Raw genomic sequence first — 25,721 nt, 5'->3', positions numbered from 1 at the left:
GGGGCGCGCGGCCTGCCCTAGGCCAGCCCTCTCTCTCTCCACTAAGGCCCATAAGGCCCATTATTTCTCTCGGGGGGGGTTCCGGTAACCCTCCGACACTCCGGTTTTCTCTGAAGTCACCCGGAACACTTCCAGTGTCCGAATATAGTCGTCCAATATATCGATCTTTACGTCTCGACCATTTCGAGACTCCTCATCATGTCTATGATCATATCCGGGACTCCTAACTACCTTTGGTACATCAAAACACAAAAACTCATAATACCGATCATCACCGAACTTTAAGCGTGCGGACCCTACGGGTTCGAGAACTATGTAGACATGACCGAGACACGTCTCCGGTCAATAACCAATAGCGAAACCTGGATGTTCATATTGGCTCCCACATATTCTATGAAGATCTTTATCAGTCAAACTGCATAACAGCATACGTTGTTCCCTTTGTCATCGGTATGTTACTTGCCCAAGATTCGATCGTCGGTATCTCAATACCTAGTTCAATCTCGTTACCGGCAAGTCTCTTTACTCGTTCTGTAATGCATCATCCCGCAACTAACTCATTAGTTACAATGTTTGCAAGGCTTATAGTGATGTGCATTACCGAGTGGGCCCAGAGATACCTCTCCGACAATCGGAGTGACAAATCCTAATCTTGATCTATGCCAACTCAACAAGTACCATCGGAGACACCTGTAGAGCACCTTTATAATCACCCAGTTACGTTGTGATGTTTGTAGCACACAAAGTGTTCCTCCGGTAATCGGGAGTTACATAATCTCATAGTCATAGGAACATGTATAAGTCATGAAGAAAGCAATAGCAGTAAACTAAAACGATCAAGTGCTAAGCTGACGAAATGGGTCAAGTCAATCACATCATTCTCCTAATGATGTGATCCCGTTTATCAAATGACAGCTCATGTCTATGGTTAGGAAACATAACCATCTTTGATCAACGAGCTAGTCAAGCAGAGGCATACTAGTGACACTATGTTTGTCTATGTATTCACACATGTATCATGTTTCCGGTTAATACAATTCTAGCATGAATAATAAACATTTATCATGATATAAGGAAATAAATAATAACTTTATTATTGCCTCTAGGGCATATTTCCTTCAGCTGGTTCATCTTCCTTAAGAATAATTGGTGTATTGTCCGCATATTGGAGGACCGGGCAAGGGAGTGTTGGAGAGATGGGGTGGGTGAGTAGGTTTTGATCATGAGCGTTTATGATCATCCTTTGGAGGACATCTGCGGTAATTATGAATAGGAAGGGAGACAGTGGGTCTCCGTGACGTAAACCGTTCTTACATTGAATCCATGGGACAAAAATTCCATTAAGGAGGATGGTCGTTTTTTCAGAACTAAGAAGGGAGTCAATCCAACTAATCCATTTGTTTGAGAAGCCCCTAGCAGCCAAAATGGCAAGTAGTGAAAGCCAACACATTGAGTCGAAAGCCTAGGATAAGTCTAGCTTAATGACCATGGTAGGGGCTTTTTTCATAGCGCAAACATGCAGGAGGGTTAGCCACATAAAGAATTTTTCCGGAGATGGTGCGTCTTGATAGAAACCTGGTTTGATCCGGTGCACAAGAAGCGGGACGACCGCCTTAAGATGATGGGCGAGAAGTTTGGCAATGGCTTTTACAGGGCAACTTTAAAGTCAAATGGGTCTGAAAGCGTCCGACGCAGGGGAGTCTGGAGCCTTTCGGAGAAGGACGATATAGGCTCGTTTGAGGCAAGAGAAGTTTGTTAACTGGTCGTAAAAACATATAAAAAGGTTAAAAAAATTGGTTTAAAAATGGGCCAGAATTTGTGATAAAAAACTAGCGCAAAACCATCCGGGCCAGGGCTAGCAAAAATGTTTATGTCTGCAAAGGAGTCATAGGTTTCCTGACCTGTGAAGGGAGAATCCATGTGCAAAAGTTGTGGAGTGAGTGTGGGGTAAAAAGGTTGCAGCGAGAAATTCCACACCGGCAAGAATGGTGTTCCAAGAATTAATGCGTAATAGAAGGTGAGAATGTGACTTTTAGCATCCTAGATATGAAAATTTGATTGTCATGTGAGATTGAGTGGATTTTATTATGCCGATTTGGGAGGCTGAGGCATGAACGTACCTAGAGTTTTCATCACCTTGGATAGTCTTTTTGATTTTTGACCTCAGCCGTCAATAGATCAGCTTTTCTGAAATCGTTCTATGAAACAGCTTAATGACTACATGTCATAGAGCAAGTACTGCGGGGGAGGGAAATCATGACTCTTTGATGAAGTCGAGGAGGTCTATCATGAGTTTGAAATTTGTCTCACGAGTGTTGATAGGGTTAGTGTATTTGCGCCACACCCGAAGTGCAAGACGACATTTTTTAGTGCACGAGTAATTGTGAGAAGGGCAGTGTCGGTGTCAAAACCGGTGGATCTCGGGTAGGGGGTCCCAAACTATGCGTCAAGGCCGGATGGTAACAGGAGACAAGGGACACGATGTTTTTTACCCAGGTTCGGGCCCTCTCGATGGAGGTAATACCCTACTCCTGCTTGATTAATATTGATGATATGGGTAGTACAAGAGTAGATCTACCACGAGATCAAGGAGGCTAAACCCTAGAAGCTAGCCTATGGTATGATTGTTGTGTATGGAGTTGATTGCCTACGGACTACAACCCTCCGGTTTATATAGGCACCGGATAGGGTTAGGGTTACACAGAGTCGGTTACAATGGTAGGAGATCTTGAATATCCGCATCGCCAAGCTTGCCTTCCACGCCAAGGAAAGTCCCATCCGGACACGGGACGACGTCTTCAATCTTGTATCTTCATAGTACAAGAGTCCGGCTGAAGGTATAGTTCGGCTACCCGAACACCCCCTAATCCAGGACTCCCTCAGTAGCCCCTGAACCAGGCTTCAATGACGACGAGTCCGACGCGCAAATTGTCTTCGGCATTGCAAGGCGGGTTCCTCCTCCAAGTCCTTCATAGAAGATTGTAGACACCAAGAGTAGTGTCCGGCTCTGCAAAATAAGCTTCCACATATTGCCATAGAGAGAATAATATTAACACAAATCAAATCTGCTGACGTATTCCGCAGTGCGTCATCACACTACAGCCAAGTCCTTTACTCGAATCGTTTTCACTTTTCCACCTCAGCGTGTTTTGCGAGGCGGTTTCCTTGGCACGTCTTGTCAAAGCAGAGATCGTGTGCCCCCCTTTTTACGGGATTCTCATCAATACGGACGTGGGTAACCCAATCGTGCCTGTTAGCATGTTTTCTCGATTAAAAGCGAGTCCTAAACGGTTACGGGGAGGGCTCCTCGTATTCAACCTCTTATAAAGAGACCAAGGCCTTACTCCTTTTTCCAATCTCAAACGAGTTCGCCCGTCGCCTCGGGTTCCAACACCCTAGGCTCCAGATTCCAGACGCTTCGGACCTTCGACAATGTCCGGTTCCGACCTTCAAGGCCGATGGATGCCCTCCTCCGTCACGGAGGAGGACGTGCTAAAGTTGAGAGAGGCTAAGTTCTTGACCGCCGAAATTTCGCATAGGTTGCCTGCTCAAAGGCAGGCTATTCCCAGTCCCCAGCCCGGTGAGAGCGTAGTGTTCATGTCTCACTTCCTTCAGGGGTTAGGCTTTCCGATGGATCCCTTCGTGAGGGGGCTGCTGTTTTATTACGGGCTGGAATTTCATGAATTAGCTCCGGAGTCCATCCTCCACATTTCCTCATTCATCGTTGTGTGCGAAGCGTTCCTCCGTGTCACTCCTCACTTCGGATTATGGCTCAAGACTTTTGGAGTGGAGCCAAAGATGATCGAGGGACGGCACGCAGAGTGCGGAGGCGCTGTCATAAGAATGCTGATGCTCCATGGCCCGAGGGCTCCTTTCAAGAGGAGCTCGGCTTGTGGCAACGAGAATGGTTCTATATCACCGCTCCCAGGAGCGCCAAGTGGGCGGCGCCTCCTGCCTTTCGCTCGGGTCCCCCATCACGGCTAGCGTCATGGGTCAACAAATGATTAGATTGGGGGTTATCAAAAGACGTGCCCTTGTTGCAGGGCCGCATCAAGGATCTCTTAGAAAGAGACCTCAACCTGGTCAAGGTGACGCAGGTCATGCTTATTCGCCGAACACTGGCCGGCAAACGCCGCTCCCTTCGTCTGTGGGAGTTTAATCCGGAGGGACCACGAGCTCTCCATCATTTTATGGGCGCAACGCCCGTGGAGGTGTATAAACTGTTCTTCGGATCACAAATGATGTGTCCGGGTTTGACCGAGGACGCAGGCCTAAGCTGCAATCGCCCGGATACCGAAGTAAGTAACCTTGTGCCCGGACCTACTATCAATATAATCGTCATAAACTTGCCCCTCAAAGAGTTGTCCTTTTAAACAGGAGTGGATAGCGAAGGCAAAGCTGATCAGGTGTCCGGCTCCCCTTCCCGAAACCAGGCCGGATCCCGTGCTTGTCAGGATGTTGAAGATAATGCCTTTGGAGGGAAGTAAGGGGAAGGACAAGGGAACTATGGCCTCCTCGAAGGAGGCTGCTCCGAAGGGAGGAACCGACAATTCCTCTCCCAAGGGGAAGAAGAGGGCCGCCTCTGACGACCTGGAGACCATGGCCCCAAAGCGGGGGAGAAAATCCTCGTCAGAGGGTCCGACGCCGGGGAGTTCCTCGGCCGAACTACGCCCTCAAAGGGATCATCCCTCCAGCGAGCCGTAAGTAGAGAGAGGTTTTCCTTTTGAGGGATGAAAGAAATCCTTGATTTATATCTGAGAAGATTAACCGAAATTTTACCTTGTAACTCGGACCTCAGCCCTTCTCAGCAGAGCTCGTCTTCGGGGGATCTTCTTCCGGAGATGATGGAGAGCGGGACGCCTCCCCCTGCCGTACCGCCTAGCGAGGCGGGCGACCCTGAGGTGTCGTCGCGGAGGGTTTCTCTGAATCCGGCAGGGGCGGAAGATAGCTATGTGGCCCCCCAAGGCTCTCCGCGTGCGGCCTTCGAAAGAGGCCATAGGACAAGTCCGGCACCGTCTAGTGCTCGGCCGGAGGAGCTAAAGATTCTGCTGGGGCAAGCTTCTATCTCAGAGGAGCACCGTGCGTTGATGGGCACGGTGATTGAAAGGATTTCATCCGCAGAAAGCGGATTGCATGAGGCCGTCAAAAGTTTACTGATGGGTTTTGAGGTACGTTAGATAGTGTACACTTTTGTTAGTTGCACATAAGTAAGATGCGCCCTGTGTAGATAGTAGCCCCTGAGACTCTGCGCGTTGTCAAGAAATGACGGCACGCAGAGGATCATAATCCCAGGTCTAAGATGTCGCCTTTGAATGTAGGTGGCGAGGTGTCCGGAATCCAGCCGAACTGATGATGTAGCCGAACTAAAGCGGCAACTGGACGTGGCAGATGCCGACATCGCGCTTGTCAACAAGCGGCTTGATGAGGCTCAAGGTATGTAATTCTTCGGGCGGCATCGGGTAAGAGGAGCTTCATTCCAGTGTCTTACAATGTGTGTGCTTGACGCAGATGGTACGGCCGCCGTGGAGAATCTTAGGGCAGAACTTGCCCGAGCTAAGGAGCAAGCCAGAAAAAGCGATGCAGCTGCCGAGAAGGCCCTTGAAGAGCTGAGAGCCGAACAGGCTGCTCACTGCCGAAGCAAAGAAGAGATGGCCGAGATGGCCGAGAAGTTAAAGAGTGCTGTAGACCGTTGCAAACTTCTTGAGAAAGAAGACCGGGCGAGACAGACGGACTTAGAGAAGGCCGTTGCCGATGCCAAGGACGCTCGCTCTGCGATGAGAGCTGTGAAGGAGGAGCTGCGTCAGGCCGAACAGATTGCGGCTGGAAAGCCCTTTATGCTACGAAGGAAATTTTGTGATCCGAAGTTTGCTCCGTTGGACCGGATGTGGAGTGTGGAGGATACCTATCTGGACTTGGCAGCGAGTGCTGCTGATGCGACCGAACACTTTCGAGATCAGAAAGATCGCGAAGTGGAAAAGCTTTTCTGGTCGCAGTTTCACAATCCAGAGCGTCCACTGGCAGTGGATGATCGTTTGGCTCAATGGGCCGAACTGAATAGGTTGTCTGGACTCGCCATGAAGTACGTCATGGGTCACCTGTGGCCGGGGAGATCAGAGCCGAAGAGTTATTTCAGCTTGGTGCAGCAATTCCTTGACGCGGTGCCGCGTATAAATGCAATGAAGAGGTCAGCATGCATAGAGGGCGCTAGGATGGCTCTTGCCCGTGTTAAGACATACTGGGCAGAGATGGAGACCACCGTTGTTGCGTTCTGAGATTCGGACAAAAGCCGAGTACCCTCCGAGCACTATTTTCAGGAAGTTTTTGAAGGCGCTCGTGTAATAGAGACGCAGTGCCCGAAAGATGCTATGTTATGATAGCATATGTAATTATAAAGTAATATTTTGATAAACTGTAGTGGCCTTTTTTTATACTTGTGCCTCCAAGTATTGGGAACACCTCCTGTGCGGCCGTTTTAAGAGATATATATATATATATATAATCTGAAAGATGGCAGTCGTTGGCTTCAGCCCTCACGCACATAGTGCGGGGGTGCTCGCAGAAGACGCATTTTCACACTTAACCCAACGTCTTGGTCCTACAAAGGAGGTGATAGCGCAGCGGGCCAGGCAACCGGACTATAATGCTTTAACACTTTCACTTAGCCATAGGAGTTTGACAATGAGACTCTTTAGGTAGCTCCTTGGTGGCAACTGCGCTCGTCCGAATTCGGGGCGCGTATGTGCCTGACCGGGAAGCGGCCCTTCGTTAAAGCAGAGGAATCCGATAGATTCCGGTAGGTCATCGAGTGGCTGACCAGTCTCACGCTACATCATGACAGTCAGTTTTCGGCTTTCTTTACTGAGGTGCTCGCCCGGCCGAACCGGGGGCACAATCGCAGTAGTTCTCCTGGTGCTACCTTAGCCGATAGAGCGGAATGTAAGGTAGCCGAACTCAGGAGCCGGGCAACCCAACATTTGACCAAAGACATGATTCGGAGCTGATGCATATAATGCCAAAACTCGCGACGCCGAACACTCCCTAAGGTGTTCGGTCATTATGAGTGCGGGCGAAACAACACTCTTTATTAAAAAAGCCCCTAGTGTCCAGGTACGTGCAAAAATTTCTGATGTGGCCACATGCCAAGACGCCAGCCTCCTCCTTGGTTATATCAGAAAAAACCAGGGGATGTGTAGCAACAAGAGACAGTAAAAAAGGTTTACGCAGGGTCTTAATCTAAAAAGAATCCTTTAGGACGGGTCCCTACTGCACGTCTGCGCCTGTGTCTCCGTTGTGCCGTATCCTGGACGGGCGCCGCACGATGTTCATCTGTAAAAGAGAGGAACTGAGTTGAAAACGGTCGTGGCGAACAAAAGTTTAAAATAAACAAAGTGTAAAGTAAAATATATAAAATTGAGCTTTATTGTCTCTTATTGTATATGCATGGAGCCCCTAGTGCGGGGGTATATGGCCACTAAGCCTGTATCAATGATGATTTTGTACCGAACTCGTCTATCCGCGTTCGTGGTCTTTAATGACCTATTTCGAAGTTTTTTGGCCGGTGAGGCCATTTTACTGTGGGGTTGTCAAAGCGGCCGCACAGTCCCCCGCTTGGGGAGGCGCACTTTAGTGCTTCCCCTTCAAAGAGATGATGCCTCATGGACCGTGCATCTTAAGCGTGAGATGCATAATGAGGTATTGCGTTAAAGCGGGCGAAAGCTTCGCGCCCCAGTAGTGCTTGATAGCGACTTGAGAACGGGACGATATGGAAGGTCAGCTTTTCGTGGCGGAAGTTATCGGCAGAGCCGAATATAACTTCGAGCCGGAGAAAACCCATACAATGGGTGTCCGGACCTGGTGTTACCCCTTGAAAGAAGGTTTTGCTGCGGCGGATTCTTGCTGGGTTTATCCCCATGTGCTGGATTGTATCCTGATATATCAGGTTTAGTCCGCTGCCGCCGTCCATAAGGACATTTGAAAATTGGAGTCCGCCAATTATTGGATCAAGTATCAAGGCAGTCCAGACTACATTCTTGATATTCCTAGAATAATCTAGCTGATCAAAGATGATCGGTTTTGACAACCAGTGGCAGGACCCTTTGGGGATGGTCCGTGTGGTGCGTACCTTTACGGGCGCCGCACGTTTTGTTATGTGAAGTGAGTTCACTATTTTTACTTCTTGTGGGAAGTTCTTTTGTTTCCTGGTGCTCTGCTTTTGGGGTTCGTCCTCGTCTTCGCTTGGTGTGTCGAGCCCCTTGTGTTCGGCATTGAGTCTGCCGGATTGTTTGAAAACCCAATAGTCTCTGTGGGTATGGTTAGCAGGCTTCCCGGGAGTACTGTGTATCTGACATATCCTGTCCAGGATTTTATTTAGGTTGGATGGATCGTCCCTGTTATCCTGAGGGGGCGATTTTTCCTGATTTTGTCGTGAGCCTTTGAATCCGGCATTGACTGCCGTGCTCTTCGGACTTTTGTCCTTAGTCCGGCGACGGTCCTTGTTGCGTCGCGGTTTTCCGTTTCCATCCCTAGTTTCGGATGTACTTGGGTCGCTGGGGCTGCACCTTGCCAACCAGCTGTCCTCCCCTGCACAAAAGCGGGTCATGAGGCTTGTTAGTGCGGCCATTGTTCTTGGCTTTTCTTGGCCGAGGTGTCTGGCGAGCCATTCATCTCGGACGTTATGCCTGAAAGATGCTAAGGCTTCGGCGTCCGGACAGTCGACTATCTGATTCTTTTTAGTGAGGAATCTATTCCAGAACTGCTGAGCTGATTCTCCGGGTTGTTGAGTTATGTGACTAAGATCGTCTGCATCCGGAGGGCGGACATAGGTCCCTTGAAAGTTTGCTCGGAAAGCATCCTCGAGCTCTTCCCAGCTTCCAATTGTGTTTTCGGAAAGGCTTTTAAGCCAATGCCGGGCTGGCCCTTTAAGCTTAAGGGGTAGATATTTTATGGCGTGGAGATCATCTCCTCTAGCCATGTGTATGTGGAGGATATAATCCTCGATCCAGACTCCAGGGTCTGATGTTCCATCATATGCCTCTATGTTTACAGGTTTGAATCCCTCTGGGAATTCATAGTCCAGGACCTCATCGGTGAAACATAGGGGGGGTGCGGCGCCCCTGTATTTGGGTGTGCCGGATTCTGATGATGGCTTCATAGCGTTGCTTACAAGAGCTTGCTTTCTTGGCCCATAAATGGACCTGACTGGGCCATGATGCGAATCCTTAAGTGGGTCGCATGTCGATTTAGGTGCGGCGCCGCTTGCCGCTTTATGGGGTCGTCTATCCGACCGTGTGGCTTTTTCATTTTTTTGAATGCGAGGGCTCTAGGGCCTCTTCGTCGAATTCAGGCAGTAGCTTTCTTTTCGGATAGCTTTTAGTGCGGCGACTGTCGCCGTACTTATCTGTGGTATTGATTACTTTGCTCCATCTAATCCGAAGTGCATCTTCCGTTTTTTTTAGCTTCCGCTTCTGCTTTTTTAGGCTGCGTGCAGTTGCAACGAGCCTTTCGTGGAGATTCTTCTGCTCCATAGGTTTATTCGGCGTGAGGTCGTCCGGAATGCCGTTTTCGCCGGGGGAGGGATGTTCGGTTTCTCTATCCGTGTTGCCCTGTTCGGACGGTTGCTCTAAGGCCTGCTCGTCGTCTACCGGCTCGTCCTGCTCTATGGCTGGGTTTTTGTCGAGGCGGGGCTTGGGTCGGCGTTTACGCCGACGCTTTGATTGCTTTTCGGGGGGTCGATCTCCCGTCCCATCCCCTTTTTCCTCGTTGTCGCTTCCTTTAGGGGTATCCACCATGTACACATCGTGAGATGAGGTGGCTGTCCAATGCCCTATGGGCGTTGGTTCGTCGGCATCTCCTGCATCGTCATCCATGTTGTCGATGTCTCCGGAGTCGAAGTTGAGCACGTCGCTTAAATTGTCGATAGTGGCTACCAAGTGGGTGGTGGATGGGCTTTGAATTTCTTCATCGTCCGTATCCCATCCTCGCTGACCGTAGTTCGGCCAGGGCTCTCCTGATAAGGAGAGAGACTTGAGAGAGTTCAGGATATCGCCACAAGGCGAACGCTGAAAGATGTCTGCGGTGGTGAACTCCATTATCGGCGCCCCATCGGATTTGATTGGCAGGGGCGCGGGGGGTTCGGAGTCCGGGGAGGAGTCCGGATCCTCGGAGTCACGGGTCGTGCAGAGTGCGGGGCTAGCGTTCGGCTCGATCGCTTTCGGGATCACAGCCCCCGAGGTGACGTCCAACCGCTCATCCTCAATTGGCGCAATAGGCTCCGAGTTAGGGGTCGGAACCGATGCGTGTGCGGCCTCCAGGACACTGTCCGGGGGCAGAGCTAGATCATGCCCCTCGAGATAGTGCGGCGCACTTGGCCGTGGCTCGAGCCCGTCGAAGATCAAGTCTCCGCGGATGTCAGCCGTGTAGTTTAAACTTCCAAACCTGACTTGATGGCCAGGGGCGTAGCTTTCGATCTGCTTCAGGTGGCCGAGCGGATTGGCCCGCAGAGCGAAGCCGCCGAAGACGAAGATCTGTCCGGGGAGAAAAGTCTCACCCTGGACCGTATCGTTGTTGATGATCAAAGGAGCCATCGGGCCTAAAGGCGACGACACAGAGGAACTCTCAATGAAAGCACCAATGTCGGTGTCAAAACCGGCGGGTCTCGGGTAGGGGGTCCCGAACTGTGCGTCAAAGCCGGATGGTAACAGGAGACAAGGGACACGATGTTTTTTACCCAGGTTCGGGCCCTCTCGATGGAGGTAATACCCTACTCCTGCTTGATTAATATTGATAATATGGGTAGTACAAGAGTAGATCTACCATGAGATAAAGGAGGCTAAACCCTAGAAGCTAGCCTATGGTATGATTGTTGTGTATGGAGTTGATTGCCTACGGACTACAACCCTCCGGTTTATATAGGCACCGAATAGGGCTAGGGTTACACAGAGTCGGTTACAATGGTAGGAGATCTTGAATATCCGCATCGCCAAGCTTGCCTTCCACGCCAAGGAAAGTCCCATCCGGACACGGGACGAAATCTTCAATCTTGTATCTTCATAGTCCAGGAGTCCGGCTGAAGGTATAGTTCGCCTATCCAAACACCCCCTAATCCAGGACTCCCTCAGACAGATTGGCGAATAGGAGCCGAGGCCCAATATGAGGCAATGACCGACCTACAGGGCGGGTTTTAGGCCCAACCTAACTTTAGGCCCAACCTAACTCAAATATAAAAAGCGAAGGACGAGGAAAAGATGTGCACACCGAAATTACTAGTGGAACATGGTCCAAAATGAAACAAGTGAGACTAGACACCCGGAGAGTCTGGGAAAATTTGATCCCAAGAGTCGTGTACTTATTTATTTCTGTTAACCAAACGTCTAAACTTAAAAAAAATCCGATATATTTCTATCCTTATTTTTTGTTCATGCATTTTTATCTTATTTTTGTGTTTTTCTCTTGCTACAATATTTTAGAATCGTACAAACCAAATAAGCCCCAAGTGCTCCTTTCATTCAAAAGAACTGTATAAGGTTTTTGGAAGATTTAGACCCATATTAATTTCTCAACAAAAGCCGTTAGATTTTTAGGATTAGGATGGGTACTTAGGAAAGATTGCCTTTGTTCTCAAAAAAAAAAGAGCAAAGATTGCTTTTGCATCCCATTTTGAACGAGAATTTTCATCCACTTAAACCTCATTCTGTAATTCATGAGGTTTTCCTATGTCATTACATACAAAATTCCCGTGTTTTCCAAATCATATAAAAATGTAAGTTGACATACAATTGTGTATTATCCCGCATTTCTTTTCTACTATTCCAGAAATCATGCGAATCAAAAGCTCGCAACGGTCCGTCGTGTCCGCACACACGCGAGGTTCACCTGGACAAAGAGAAGGCGCCGAAGCGACTAGAAGCAGCTTGCGAATTCAGAGCCATCGCCTCCCGAGTTCCGACGGCCGCGTGTGTGCCGACTAGAGCAAGACGACGACGTGTCTGGGCTACGTGACACCCTGCCCGGACACCCGTCGCCGCGCCACCCGCCTCGCCCGCACCAACCCCTCCACGCGTCCGCCCCCTCCCGCCCCATAAAACCCCGCGCCGCGCCACAAAACCCAAACCCGATCACTCCTACTGATTCCCTCGCAATCCTCCATTCAGAGCACGCAAAGCACACAACACGAGCAGCTCGGGACAATCAATCCAATCAATGGCGGTGTCGAAGAGGCTCGCGGCGGCGGCGCTGCTGGTGCTGCTCGCGCTGGCGGCGCCCGCGGCCGCCAAAACGACGCGGGAGGCCGCCGAGGCGGCGTCCGCGGCGAAGACGACGCCGGGCGGCGCGGAGGTGGCGCCGGGCAAGGAGGAAGAGTCGTGGACGGGGTGGGCCAAGGACAAGATCTCCGAGGGCCTCGGCCTGGACAAGATCTCCGAGGGGCTGGGGCTCAAGCACCACGCCGACGAGGAGGAGGCCGCCCGCAAGGCCGGGCACACCGTCAAGTCCGCCCGCGAGACCGTCCAGCACACCGCCTCCGGTACGTATGCGTGCTCCCGCGCAGCCGCGCTCGGCACGCTGTTCATCCTGAATGACACTGATGCTGATGACGGTCGTTGATTTGTGTGTGTTGCAGAGACGGGGAGGCAGGCGAGCGGCAAGGCTTCGGACACCAAGGAGGCGGCGGAGCAGGCGGCGACCGGGGCGGCCAACAAGGCGGGGCAGGCCAAGGACAAGGCGGCGGAGACGGTGAAGGGCACGGCCGGCGAGGCGTCTAAGAAGGCGGAGCAGGCCAAGCACAAGACCAAGGAGACCGCGGAGGCGGCCGCCAAGACTGGCGCCGAGACGCACGAGCGGTCGAAGCAGGGCAAGGCCAAGGTTGAGGAGACGGCCAAGGAGAAGGCCGGACAGGGGTACGAGACTCTGAAGCAAACCAAGGACGCGGCCGCCGAGAAGGCCGGCACCGCCAAGGACACGGCTGCGGAAAAGGCTGGCCAGGGGTACGAGACGCTGAAGCAGTCCAAGGACGCCGCCGCGGAGAAATCCGGCGGCGCCACGCAGACGGCCGCGGAGAAGGCAGCGGCAGCCAAGGACGCCGCCGCGGAGAAAGCCGGTGGCGCCACGCAGACGGCCGCTGAGAAGGCAGCGGCTGCGAAGGACGCAGCCGCGGAGAAGGCCGGCGCCGCCAAGCAGACGGCAGCAGAGAAGGCAGCGGCAGCGAAGGATGCCGCCGCTGAGAAGGCCCGCGCCGCGAAGGACGCGGCGTGGGAGACGACGGAGTCCGCCAAGGACGCCACATGGCAGGCGCAGGAGAAGCTGAAGCAATACAACGACGTCGCGTCGGAGAAGGCCGCGAACGTGAAGGACGCCGCTGCGGAGAAAGCCGGCGCGGCCAAGCAGACGGCCGCGGAGAAGGCAGCGGCAGCGAAGGATACCGCCGCGGAGAAGGCCGCGGCCGCCAAGGATGCCGCGTGGAAGAACGCCGAGGCGGCCAAGGGCACTGTCGGGGAGAAGGCAGGGGCGGCCAAGGACGCCACGTTGGAGAAGACGGCGTCGGCTAAGGACGCCGCGTGGGAGACGGCGGAGGCGGCCAAGGACACGGCCTGGGAGACGGCGGAGGCGGCCAAGGGGAAGGCCAACCAGGGGTACGAGAAGGTGAAGGACAAGGTTGGGGAGGTGAAGGACAAGGTCACCGGCGCGGCAGCCGACGGCAAGGGCAAGAAGCACCGCAAGGACGACGAGCTGTGAATGAGCACCACCCCTCTGCATTTCTTGCCACAGTTCTTCTTCCATGAATGTTTTCAGTGTTCGAGCTAGTCTTTTTTTCCTTGTGCTGTTCCTCTTGTACAATAATGTGACCATCTGTAGAGAACCCTCCACGATCAAACAAGTTCCTTTTGAAAAATTTGTTGTCCTGAATCTTTTTACAAATTTGATCCTTATGAATTTTGAGTATTTAACAAAAAAAACTACCACATTTCGTCGAAGCGTGTCTACGAGCATAATTGGTTTGCTGCCAAAAATTGGCATGCCAATGTTTGGCATTGTGCCAAATATTGGCAATTACTTGGTTGGCTACGAGTTGTTTTGCCTCTCTCACATAAAGTTGCCAATAGTTGGCAAGCCTTGGTATTGCTAATAGTTGGCAGCGCCAACATTTGGCAAGCCAAATATTGGTAGCAAACCAATTATGCACCATTTTATAAATTTGTGCCGACTTTTTGACTAATATTTGACTAAAAACTGCCAGGGAAAGTGCCCGGCTCACAAGCCAGGGTGACCGTTATTACAAATGGGGCCCACACGTCAACCCTCTTCTTCCTTATCTCTCTTGTATTTTAACAAACACCTTGTGTTGGAGCTCGTCCGGCCGTTTCCGGTGATGGCTGCTCGCGCGGCTAGGCTCGTTCGAGAGCTCGCGGTGCGCCGTGTCTAAAGGTGACAGCGGCTGGTGCTTGGGCGGCCTGTAGCGGCAGTGGCAAGCTCAAACGGCGGCGGAGCTCGGCTGTGCACGGGTGACGGCGGCAGAGCTCGGCTATGCACGGGTGTGGGGTCGTGGCTGGCTGGCAAGCAAACTAAGCGGCATTACTAGTTTTTGGGAACGCTATGAACGCACGTATGCAACGGGTTCGAGCAGAGGAACTCTGGAGCATGGAGCTCGTTGCCTCGTCGGTCATGGCGGCGGCCAGAGCTCGGAGCTCGTGGAACGATGACTACGGAACCAACGCGACAGCTAAAGCAGAGGGAAAAGATGGAGAAGCTCATAACGTATCATATGGCGTCGGCTTCGAGGTCGAGGAGGACGAATCGACTATTTTGGTCTTCGGGTGCCGGCGAGGAAGACGGCTTCATTCGGTTGGTGCAGTACAACCGCGGACGAGTTCTTCCGTGGAGATGACCGGCGCGAGGTGGCGGATCTTCTGGACATGAAGAATGGACGGGGGACGGCCGGTGGCCTCATCGGCGCAAGGAGGAAAGCTATTGTGCGGCCGCATCTGGAGAGGCGAGCCATAGGGAGGCGGCCTGGGCCTCCCCATGGCGCGACCTGCAGGTGCGGCGAGACACCGGGCGGCGGCCTGGGCCTCCCCACAGCGCGTCCCGGCCGTCAGTATTCCGGCGGCGTATCCACCAACGGCCTGGGCAGAGCGGCGCGAGCGGTAAGAATTGGTTAGGTGATGGGTTAGTGGGTAGGTTAGGAATGGGTTAGTGGTTTGTTAGGATTAGATGGGCCACTGTTCACAGGGCCCGCGTGGTTAGATTAGCCTAACTAGTTGCATTTAGTATGTGTTTCTCAGAAAAAAATGTAATTAGTATGTTCATTAGAAACTTGAGAAATTTTACCAACACTGACATACGGGCCCCACATGTCATAACGGTCAACGTAACGGTCAATCTAACGGAGTTGACTACTGTGCCATGTCATCGCCTACATGTGGGCCAACCCTGTCATAATCATGTTTAATTTCGGTCACGCAATTACTAGTGTTTTTGAGGAAAAATTAGTCAAAAAGTGGTGGTTTTTGGCATAAATTTGTCAAGTGGTAGTTTGTAGGCACGATTTGACGAAATGTGGTAGTTTTTCGTTAAATACTCCTAAATTTTATTATGCGCCTGAAACTTCACTCAAAATTGGAGCTGGGACTGTCTGATGGTATGTGATAAACAACTGACGAGCATCTTCCCAAATCTAATTGGAAAGAGCTGCATTACACGATTACCACCGGCATGTCGACGATGATAGTACATCTTATCTTACCTTCCTTTTTCAAATCTAATTGAAAAAGGATCAGCATTTCCCAAATTCTTTCCCACATACGAACAGAGGGCGGGAACTGATTCAGACGAGGAGCGGAGCTTCCAGCGCGCCGGCGGCGGCGGAAGCCCTGGCCCTCCGGTCGGCGCGGGCAACGTCGTCGTCCTGCAGCCTGAGGGTGGAGGCGACGACGATGGCGAGGATGGCGAAGCAGGCCGGGATGAGCCCGGTGCCGTACCTGCTGACGGTGTTGAGCCCCCGTTCCTCGCCGCAGCTGGAGGCGACGTCGTAGGACTCGAGCACGAAGAGCGCGAGGCCGCAGGACATCTTGTCGAGGAAGCTGAGGGAGCCGTAGACGAAGGCGCAGCCGTTGAGGTCCTCGCCGACCAGCGCGCTCTCCAGCCCGATGGTGGTCACCATGACCAGCGCGTTGGCGGCGCCGATGACCACGGCCAGCGGGTACATGAGGTTGTGCATCTGGCTCGGGAGGAGGAACACCGCCGCGCCGGAGATCACCAACAGCGTCGCCCCGATCGTCAGCAGCGACTTGAGCCGCCGGCTGTTCCACCTCATCTCCTGGAGCACCACGGAGACCAAGAAGCTGCAGCAGAATATGATGGCCGGAATCTGCAGAAACCCATCGTCAAAGATCAAACGCTTGAACCAAGAAGATCACGGTACTCAAATTGGTGGTGATGAACTGAAGAACTTACGGTGGCTTTGGAGTATTCGTTCATCTTCAGATCTCTGGTGACGTAGAACGCGATGAGCGACTGCAAACCACAGAACAATAGTGTTCATAATCCAAGTTCATCACACCATGATGCCGAAGCAAATCTTCAGAAATCAAATTCCACCAGAAATGATCTTCACCAAGAACATCTAGCCTAGGGCGATTAGAGAGCAGGGTGTAAGTTAACCTGAGAGACGTTGGTGATCAATCTGGCAAGCATGTAGAGGAGGGCGACTTGGTAGTAGAGGGTCTTGTTGAACCAGTAGCTCCACGCGATCCGAGCCCGTTTCTTGCAGTTAGGCTCGCACTTCAAGCTGCAAGCAACACCATAAGAAGATTTTCTTTCAGAAAACACTGTTTATGTGCACATTCTGAACTGCCATTTTTTCAGTCTCAGCAAGTCAGCATACGTGGGCTCTTCCGTTCCAGCGTGGAACAGCACGAGGAAGCAGCACCCCACGAAGATGGACACGTACGCGATCCACTTGTACTGCGGGCGAAGATAAAATCACGGTGAATCGTTTGCTCACAAGCTACTGTTATGTTAGAACTCAAAGCTGATTTGGAGAAGGTTACCTGAACAACAATGTCCGCACATGTCTTTGCCTTCACTATTCCAAAGACTGCCAACGCGATGCCATATAGACCAAGATTAGCCACCTGTAATTTGTCACACTCACTCACTGTCAGCATATTTTTGTTTCAGGGTCACGTTGTGACAGGTATATACATAATAGAGATCATAGAACAGGCAAGCATGTTGGCACGAGATGAGGCAGTGGCGTGAAGCAAAGAGAAAGCAGACAAGTCAAGAAAGATGGCCGTGCGTGCATGGTCGTAGGAAGGACTCACCATGGTGGAAGCGTTTCTGCAGCTCGCCATGGCCACCCGGCTCGTGGGGTTGGATGTCATGCAGTTCACCATCGACCTGAAAGGCAGAAGGATTGGGAACACAACCAAATATCAGTAATGTTCAAAACACTTGTCAGATTGTAAAATGTTCGTCAGTCAAAGTTTGAAGGAGGCAAAGCAAGGACGTTTGCTCACATGTGGGAGACCTGCGTGGCCGCCCAGCCGATGTTAAAGACGGCGGCGAAGAAGCTGTAGCCGATGGTCCTGACGAGGTAGGAGTCGGTGCCCAGGATGGTGCAGAGGAGGCACCCGCCGAAGACCGAGGAGAAGGAGATGCCGACGAGGACCGAGCCCCCGATGTGCCACAGCTTGAAGCGCCCGAACCGGTCGATCTGCGGGAGGTGATCAAACAGCACACGTTGTTCAGGCGCCATTGTTCATGGAATCATGGTTCTCACTGTCGACCGGCAAGAACACGAAGTTTCGATCGAGTTGGATTGATTTCTGTACCATCTCCCCGGCGACGATGGTCATCAGCCCATCCGCGACCTGGCCTGAGAGCATCACGATCGCTGCGTCCCTGCAAGGCATGAACGATCAGGTCAGGGTCAGAAGATATTTATGCTGATGAAAATGGCTGCATTGGTTACTGCAGCAGTAGTACCTTGGGGCGAGGCCGATCTCTTGGAGGAAGAGGAGGAGGTAGGTGAACCAGCAGGCGGAGGTGATGTCGTTGAGCATGTGGCCGACGCCGTAGGACAGCACGGGCCACCGCCCCAGCGGCTCGGCGACCTCCACCTCCTCCTCCGCGCCGCACTTGCCATCAGCCATGGCTCGGTTCGGAACCTCTGCTACGAACCAAGATTCTGAATCACCCCTGCGAAAACCAAAGCCGAAGCTGTGTCATCTACTACTGCAGCTGCTAGTCGCCCACAGACCAGACCAGACCAGACGAGAGCAGGCGTTATTTAAAGGCGCTTCAGCGGAAGAGCTAGCTTTGGAAGGGAGGGATTCGTGTGGCACGGAAGTTTCGGCGGGGTTCGAGGGCGTGAATTTGGGGAGTAATCAAAATGTTGCTGGAATAACAAGGCAAGAAGTAGTACTAGTTCGCATAGCTGTAACCGATATTATGACAATAAGGAAGGAAAGTGGTTCGCAGCAGCGCGACACACACAATGAACGAATGGACGGTAAACAGTCGGCCTCAACCCAACCCGTCCCTGAATCCCAGCAGCGAACTCGCATCTTTCTAAGAAAAAACTTCCCGGAGAGAGAGGACGAATCAAAGACAGAACCAAAGCATTCGTCGAAGGAACGAACGAGCCATGGCGGGGCCTGAGGAGGCGCCGCGCGCGCAAGAGGGGGGAACAAGAGCGGCCGCGGGCACGTACCGGGCGCCTCCGACGTCGGCCGGGAGCGAGAGGTGGAGGCGGCCGGCGAGGCGAATGATGGCTTGGTCCGATGAGCAGGCAGGCGGTGGTATTTATAGGACGTAGCTGGCGAGGCGAGCGAGTGGGGGGAAGGGGGGCCCCGACCTGGGGTGGGGAAGGAGGGCGACGGCGCGGTCGACGCCGCCCGCGCGCGGTCGTCAGTGCCGCCACAGGACAAAGACGATGCGATTTCTTTAGGTTTTTCCTCCGCCTTCCTTTTTTTTCTTACTGGAAACGGGCCGTTCAGACTCCGGTCCGCCCTCTCCCCGGACCGGCGTTTCGGCCTTTTTTACCCCGGCTGCATGGATGGTCAAGCAGTGTTAATTCCTTTCTTTCTCTACACTTACAGTATTAATTCTGTCTTTGTTTGGGGTTCTTCTTCTCTTCTTTTTTTTTCAAGGGTTGTTTGGGGCTGTTCTTGGAGTCTTGGACTCTCTCCCGCGCTTGCTTGCTTCCTGATCCATGGCGCCAGTCGGACACAAGCAAAGCTTGCGTGCCTTTGGGACCGGCTGCCATTCATCAATGCAAAAGATTTGTTGTATATCTACTAGTACCTATTGTATATCATCATCATTCATAATAATCATAAATACAGTACTACTCCCTCCGTTTTTATTTACTCCGCCTATTAGTTTTGGTCAAAGTTAAGCTTTACAAACTTTGACAAAGTTTACAGACAAAAATATTAACATATACAACAACGAATCCATACCATTAGATTCGTCGTTGAATGTACTTCCACGTCATATAGATTTGTTATGCTAAATATTTGTATTCTTTTCTGTAAATTTGGTCAAACTTTACAAAGTTTGACTTTAGTCAACTCTAATATGCGGAGTAAGTAAAAACGGACGGAGTATATGTTTTGGCCAAGAACGAACAATACACTGCTTGGACAGCTATTGAACCCAATCCTAAGAAAGAATCATGCACTGCATGTGGTGATGTCTTGTGTCATTGGCAAATTAATAGCAAGCTCGGCAAATTGTTTTTTCATGGGTTTCCATGAATAGCTAAACCGCTAGAATACGAAAACATACTACTGTATGGCACTTTGCTATTTGGTTTATGGATGGAATTCGATCCGAGTGTGGAGCAAAATGAATAGCCTGATTTCCGTTACGTATCAAACGATAAACAAAGTGACACGAGACGACTATCGTCGGCATAGTGTGTCGTTGATGTATTGACATGTACGAATTAGTTAGGTGAATCAACATGCATGGATCCAATTGTGTGTGAAAAGGCATTGGTACGAGTAGATCGCAAAGGCCCATATAAGCATGCTTGGATGGTGGCCATGGCGAAGTTCGTAGCTACTACAACGGTGCTTGGTTGTGGAAGAACTTCGGCAATGGCCTCCGGGTTATGGGTTGGTAGTCAAGTGCGAGATGACGCTTAACCAAACAAGACATGTAGGTATGCAACAGGACCAGGTGCAAAACACGCTTGGTGTTGTGTAAGCACAATATACATATACATCCAATGTATTATATGTGTGTAAGCGGTGTATCGTGTGGTGGAAGCAAAATTTATATCTCGGTGCCACATCATTTTTCAGTCGTGTCATGGACGGATCTAGTGGTGGTGCCATGGGTGCCGTGACACTCCCTATTAAAATGCAAAATGGTCTATAATATATAGTTAACACTAGAGATTGTGGTTATGTTTAAATCAAATGGTACTATTTATATTGTATTTTTTTCACAAAAATTGAGCATGTGTATTATAGTTATGTTGTCTATACACCAAATATGTAAATTGAGGTAACCTTGGTGCTAAAATTCTAGGCCCGCACTATATCTATGGCATCCTTCTAATGGACAATTATGGTACTCAATCCAAAAAAGTATCATTTATTGCATGCAGTGACATCATCTCTTATGTCATCGATGAATTAACAACAAGCTTAGCAATTTTAATGCGTTTCCATAAATAGCTAAATTTTAGAATAAGATTTACATATGGCAGTTTGCTTGTCTATACAACGTATGTAAATTGTGGCACCTAAAATTCTAGGCCCACCACTATTACATATCATAAGATATAAAAGTGACACAATACGAATATCGCTAGCATAGCATGCTTTCGATGTATTAACATGTGTGGTTCAGTTATGCATGGATTCAATTGTATGAAAAAGACATTAGCTTCGGTGGAATAAAGACCCATAGAAGTATGTTTGGATGGACAGTCACTGGCGAAGTTCGTATAACTACGGCGAGAGACAATGATGGTTCATATGGAAGACCATTATCAGTGGCTTCTAGGGTTTGGATTGCTACATGTAGAAGAACTTTGTCAGTTGCTTCCAGGGTTTGGATTGCGAATCAAGTGCAAGATAACATAGACCTAGCAAGACAAGTATACGTGCACCAGGACTAGGTGCAAAACATGCATGACATGTAGGCACAATATGTGGACTTTTCTAGTGTGATATGTGTACAAGCGGCGTAACATATGAAGGAAGCAAACCCTTGTCGTGACTGCAGCTGTAAATATTAGAGTCGATAAATAATGTCAAGTGTGTAATAAGTTGCTTCGGTGCTACAAGCATAAGCCCTAGGAAACAACAATTGCATGATCAAAACAAGTTGATTATGGTTGAGCAAGCAACATGAATGCTTTTAGAATGTTTTGAACTTTTTACTATACCTTCATAATTCCTTTTTGAGAAACCCCTAGAATATAATACATATGAACCTAAAGAGATCATATGGATTTGAATCTTTCATCACCATAGACGAATGTGTGAAATAGCGTAAACAATACGAGTGCAACTAGAAAAGAAGCTATGATGAGAGAGAGACCAGAAAATGTCAAGTATGCAACATGGTTGTACTTCTACTACAAATATAAGTTTGGAGAGAACAAACCCTCATCAAAGTTAGTGAGAAAGAATTTAATGACATTTCTTCAATAAGCTAAACTGGTCAAAGTTGCCTTGCAATTGTGAAACGACATAGACATCTAGTCTAAGATGAAAAAGGCATAATACATCCAACGAAGAGATGGGTGGATAAAGAGTTCACTAGGTTCAAATAGGAGGTTAGCTCTTGGTCAAAATAACCTCAAATTGGTAAGATTCGAAAAAAAATGGAGGAGCGAGAGTGGAGCAAGATTGAGAGGGAACAGTAAAATATTCATCAATCTTTTGTATGTCCATCTTTATTGTAACAACCCAATGCACTTAATGAAAATATCACTATCAAAGTATGGACATGTTTCATGAGAAACACATTTTTGCTACATTCTGAAATATAGTTTACCGTATGATATTTTCAAGAAAATATAAATATAATAATACACCTGCTAGTTGTATATCTACTCGAGGCCAAATGAATAGTTGCATGGATTTTGGGCCTAGCCAAGCCAACTCGGACGAGACTTTGGGTTCTCGCCTCTTTCAGAAGTTCTGTGAGGGGCTTTGGTCTTTCTTTCTTTATTTTATTTTTATAGAGATTTATTAAAATATCATTTGAAAACTAAAAGCGATCTCTAATGCTCGTATACTGAACAATTGTATCAAGAAGAAGAGAGATTGTCCAGATAAGGAGGGAAACCGGATAAAAAAAACAGTACACCTCTTGGTTAATTAAGGAAAACCTAACTTCAACCTCTCCATAGAAATTAGGATCGCTGGTAAAAATAACTTGTACATCAAGGTATATTAAAATGATGGTACACGGACGGTTGGCATTAAATGTGAAAGTGTGCAAACATTGCACACTTTCACATTTATATTAAGACCCTATGTAGAATGAAATCTTAAGACACTTTCACGTTTACTTGAATTGAAGGCAAAAGATTTGTCACATCGATTAATTAAGTAGAAGAGAATTGCCAAGCTACAATAATTGCATGAAAACCGTTACAAACTTGACCACGTGCTTATCACTACTAAAGCATGAATCCTCGAGGCCGGCCGACAAACGGTCCCAACAAACTACAACCACAAACGCCAAACACATGGGTCACAACACGACAAAACAATGTGGTGAAACAAATAGTAAATAGGTATGATGCCTTTGAGGACTTGTGACAATAGAAAAGAGGTGAAAGTGAAATGAGGTGCTAGTTTTTTTTTAGAAAAAGAGGATACCCCTGGCCTCTGCATCAGAAAGATGCATGCAGCCCCTTTATTAAGGAGGATTACCCCCGGTCCAGAACAAGCTCGCTCAGAGCTCAAGAAGTAATCAAAAAAGTAAAAGAAAGTTAATCCTAAGTTCTGAGAAAACAAGAAATGATATGTCTTTAACAGAAATTTGAGCATGTGCTTGTTACTATGTATGTTAATTTCGTTAGCTATATACTGGCAGTTTCATACCAGCATGTGCATTGCAAGCTAGCGGTAACTCGTCAATCAGTTAAGCAGAGCCACCGGTAAAAAACTAGTTCAAACAATAGAACAGAAGGATACCTTGTGTCCCAACAGAGTTACAAGCATTGTTAATTTCACCTCTCTCTTTTTTTGAAAAATCACCCGGGGGGAGCTAGCTCTCCACCTGAATATATTTCTCAAATTTGTAACCCAGCGTTTGCCTGATTACAAAGGTGAATTACACAAGGAGGCGGACTGTTTGTGCTCTTTCTTCATCCGGTGCGTCCAAAGCATGAAGTCGTCAATGATTCGCTTAAGGGTGAAGATACTGTGCTGATTTTGTTGCTTGAAAGTCATAGCTTTTGTAGAGTCCATATCTTCCACAGGGTAAATTCACCTTTCATTCAGTAAAAACAAAATCACTGTAGCTGGTCAGCAAAACAATGTGAATTCAAGAACAGACTTCATGCCCTGAAGTCGTATACAGATCTTGGTAGATCTCTGATCAAGTCATGCGTGCATGGCAAAAGTTGGTCATCCAGGACACCAGGAGCTACCATAGCCGCCTCTGCTTGCCTGCCAGTCGTGAATCATGAACGTATTAGGTGGTAAGACCACCTTTAACTGAGCTTCGTCGGCGCCGTCTCGCTAAAAAGGTGACCAAACTGGCCTATCAGACTAGCAGACACCAATAATTCTTCAGCACTAGTAGCTCTCATGTGATGTAAGATTCCCTATATACGCCGCGCAAAGTTTATTTTTTGGGACCTTACAGGGTGCATGAAAATCAGAGTTCTTTAGCAGGAAATTTGTGTGGGTAGGTAGTATGGGTTAGTTTTAAAACTGTGTCAAGTTGTCAGCCACATGGGCCAAGCAAGCATCCAAACTCTTTCATGTTTAAAGAGTACAGAGATGTCTCCATCCGAAGGACGAAGTAGATTTGGCAGTGTCAGGTTTTTTCCTATATACAGTAATATATTCCTCTTTTTCATTTTTGAGAATCATATTGTATTTCTCTTGATCACATTATTAGCAGCCCCTGGTATGGCATCCCCTTGACCACTGGTGCAGGGGCTTAGCAGCCCATGGTCTTGACTTGCGTGCAAATGGAAGGTCGGATATGCGCGGATCATCGACATAAAAATACTATCAGCAGTTCGTCATCGCAGTTGTCTTCATCATCTCTTTCGTCCTGTCTAATGATCGTCAAGCAACCGATAAGCATAACCATAAATTGACTGAGTCATCGGTACTTTTTTTTTGTAAAGTTGAGTGCCTTCAATATAACTTCATTTAGCCATCAAGAGAAACGCCTAAAAAGTAGGAAAAAAATCAGTACGAAGCCTGCTGGAAACAGACCGAACGGAGTGGAAATGGGAAGGAAAAAGAGCACACAGCCCACAACAGCCCACAGCCTCGAGTCGTGCGTCGGCCTGTTTCCAGCCTACAACCCGCCAGTCCGCCGCGGACACAAAAATCGGTTACCCCACTCCACCATCTTTAGTCCCACCTCGCTTGTCGACAAGCAGAAACACCAGCTTAAATACCCGGCTGGCGCAGTGGAATCGCCGAGCTCAGTCACGAGAGCTTGTCACCCATGTGGGGGCGTTAAGGTGGTGTTGGATGTTTGGTGTGGACTCTGGACCTGGGCTCGTGTTGTAACATGCTGGCCTGCCCGGTCCAAGTTGGTAGTGGGCTGGGGGGCTGTTGCGGAAGCTTCGGCCTCTCTGTCCCTGAAGTGACAGGCACCGCGTTAGGCTGGTTTCACAGAGCAACGCTCACTGTCCGCTTCCAACGGTGGAAGGTTAACAGGCCGCTGCACCATGGGCTCGTTCTGGTTCGGAGTCCTTCCATAACAGACCACCATCTTTTTTTTTAATTTTTTAATGGAAAATTCGGTGGCTCAGTCACGTATGTTTTTTAAATCTCATATGTTTCCATTTTGATTCTTCTAATGAAAATTACTTCAATGAAAAATATTTTACCGTTCTGGTTCGGAGTCCTTCCATAACAGACCACCATCTTTTTTTTTAATTTTTTAATGGAAAATTCGGTGGCTCAGTCACGTATGTTTTTTATTTTTCATTCATTTAATGAAAAATATTTTACCGGGCTCAATCTCTCATATGCTTCCATTTGTATTCTTCTGATGAAAATTATTTTACTGAGCTCAAATCTCATATGTTTCCATTTTGACTCTTCCAATGAAAATTATTTTACTGAGCTCAAATCTCATATGTTTCCATTTTGATTCTTCTAATGAAAAATATTTTACTGGGCTCAATCTCTCATATGCTTCCATTTGTATTCTTCTGATGAAAATTATTTTACTGAGCTCAATCTCATATGTTTCCATTTTGATTCTTCCAATGAAAATTATTTTACTGAGCTCAAATCTCATATGTTTCCATTTTGATTCTTCTAATGAAAATTACTTCAATGAAAAATATTTTACCGGGCTCAATCTCTCATATGCTTCCATTTGTATTCTTCTGATGAAAATTATTTTACTGAGCTCAAATCTCATATGTTTCCATTTTGACTCTTCCAATGAAAATTATTTTACTGAGCTCAAATCTCATATGTTTCCATTTTGATTCTTCTAATGAAAAATATTTTACTGGGCTCAATCTCTCATATGCTTCCATTTGT

At 48.9% G+C, this 25,721-nt stretch overlaps 2 protein-coding genes and 1 non-coding gene across 3 annotated transcripts; 2 read left to right on the top strand and 1 right to left on the bottom strand.

Annotated features, from left to right (window-relative positions):
• Positions 1-12,092: 12,092 nt before the first annotated feature.
• LOC125552756 (uncharacterized) lies at positions 12,093-13,885 on the top strand. Its single transcript, XM_048716426.2, has 2 exons — positions 12,093-12,520; positions 12,617-13,885. Exons 1-2 carry the CDS (start codon positions 12,199-12,201, stop codon positions 13,726-13,728), a joined length of 1,434 nt encoding a protein of 477 aa, XP_048572383.2. The 5' UTR covers positions 12,093-12,198; the 3' UTR covers positions 13,729-13,885.
• A 1,713-nt stretch (positions 13,886-15,598) lies between these two features.
• LOC125552757 (uncharacterized) lies at positions 15,599-18,860 on the bottom strand. Its single transcript, XM_048716427.2, has 10 exons — positions 18,710-18,860; positions 17,983-18,195; positions 17,829-17,898; positions 17,514-17,710; positions 17,319-17,394; positions 17,043-17,126; positions 16,877-16,956; positions 16,654-16,780; positions 16,447-16,506; positions 15,599-16,360 (listed from the first exon to the last, which is right to left on the bottom strand). Exons 2-10 carry the CDS (start codon positions 18,147-18,149, stop codon positions 15,818-15,820), a joined length of 1,404 nt encoding a protein of 467 aa, XP_048572384.2. The 5' UTR covers positions 18,150-18,195; positions 18,710-18,860; the 3' UTR covers positions 15,599-15,817.
• Positions 18,861-24,636: 5,776 nt separating this feature from the next.
• Positions 24,637-24,940, top strand: LOC147976602 (signal recognition particle RNA). The gene has a single exon (XR_015602344.1).
• Positions 24,941-25,721: the final 781 nt, after the last annotated feature.

This window comes from Triticum urartu, chromosome 4A (assembly GCF_056163025.1).
Source record: "Triticum urartu cultivar PI428250 chromosome 4A, HENAU_Tu73, whole genome shotgun sequence".
NCBI classification, from domain to species: Eukaryota; Viridiplantae; Streptophyta; class Magnoliopsida; order Poales; family Poaceae; genus Triticum; species Triticum urartu.
Note: the sequence above shows the minus strand (reverse complement) of the source record. Positions and strands in the feature narration are given on the sequence as shown.

What these genes read in the sequence shown, in the direction of transcription:
- LOC125552757 (XM_048716427.2), bottom strand. Translation starts at nt 18,149, where the DNA reads ATGGCTGATGGCAAGTGCGGCGCGGAGGAGGAGGTGGAGGTCGCCGAG. An exon ending in GCCACGCAGGTCTCCCACAT is followed by an intron (nt 17,395 to 17,513) that starts GTGAGCAAACGT and finishes TCTGCCTTTCAG; the next exon opens with GTCGATGGTGAACTGCATGA. An exon ending in GTGCGGACATTGTTGTTCAG is followed by an intron (nt 16,957 to 17,042) that starts GTAACCTTCTCC and finishes CTTCGCCCGCAG; the next exon opens with TACAAGTGGATCGCGTACGT.
- LOC125552756 (XM_048716426.2), top strand. Translation starts at nt 12,199, where the DNA reads ATGGCGGTGTCGAAGAGGCTCGCGGCGGCGGCGCTGCTGGTGCTGCTC. An exon ending in CGTCCAGCACACCGCCTCCG is followed by an intron (nt 12,521 to 12,616) that starts GTACGTATGCGT and finishes TGTGTGTTGCAG; the next exon opens with AGACGGGGAGGCAGGCGAGC.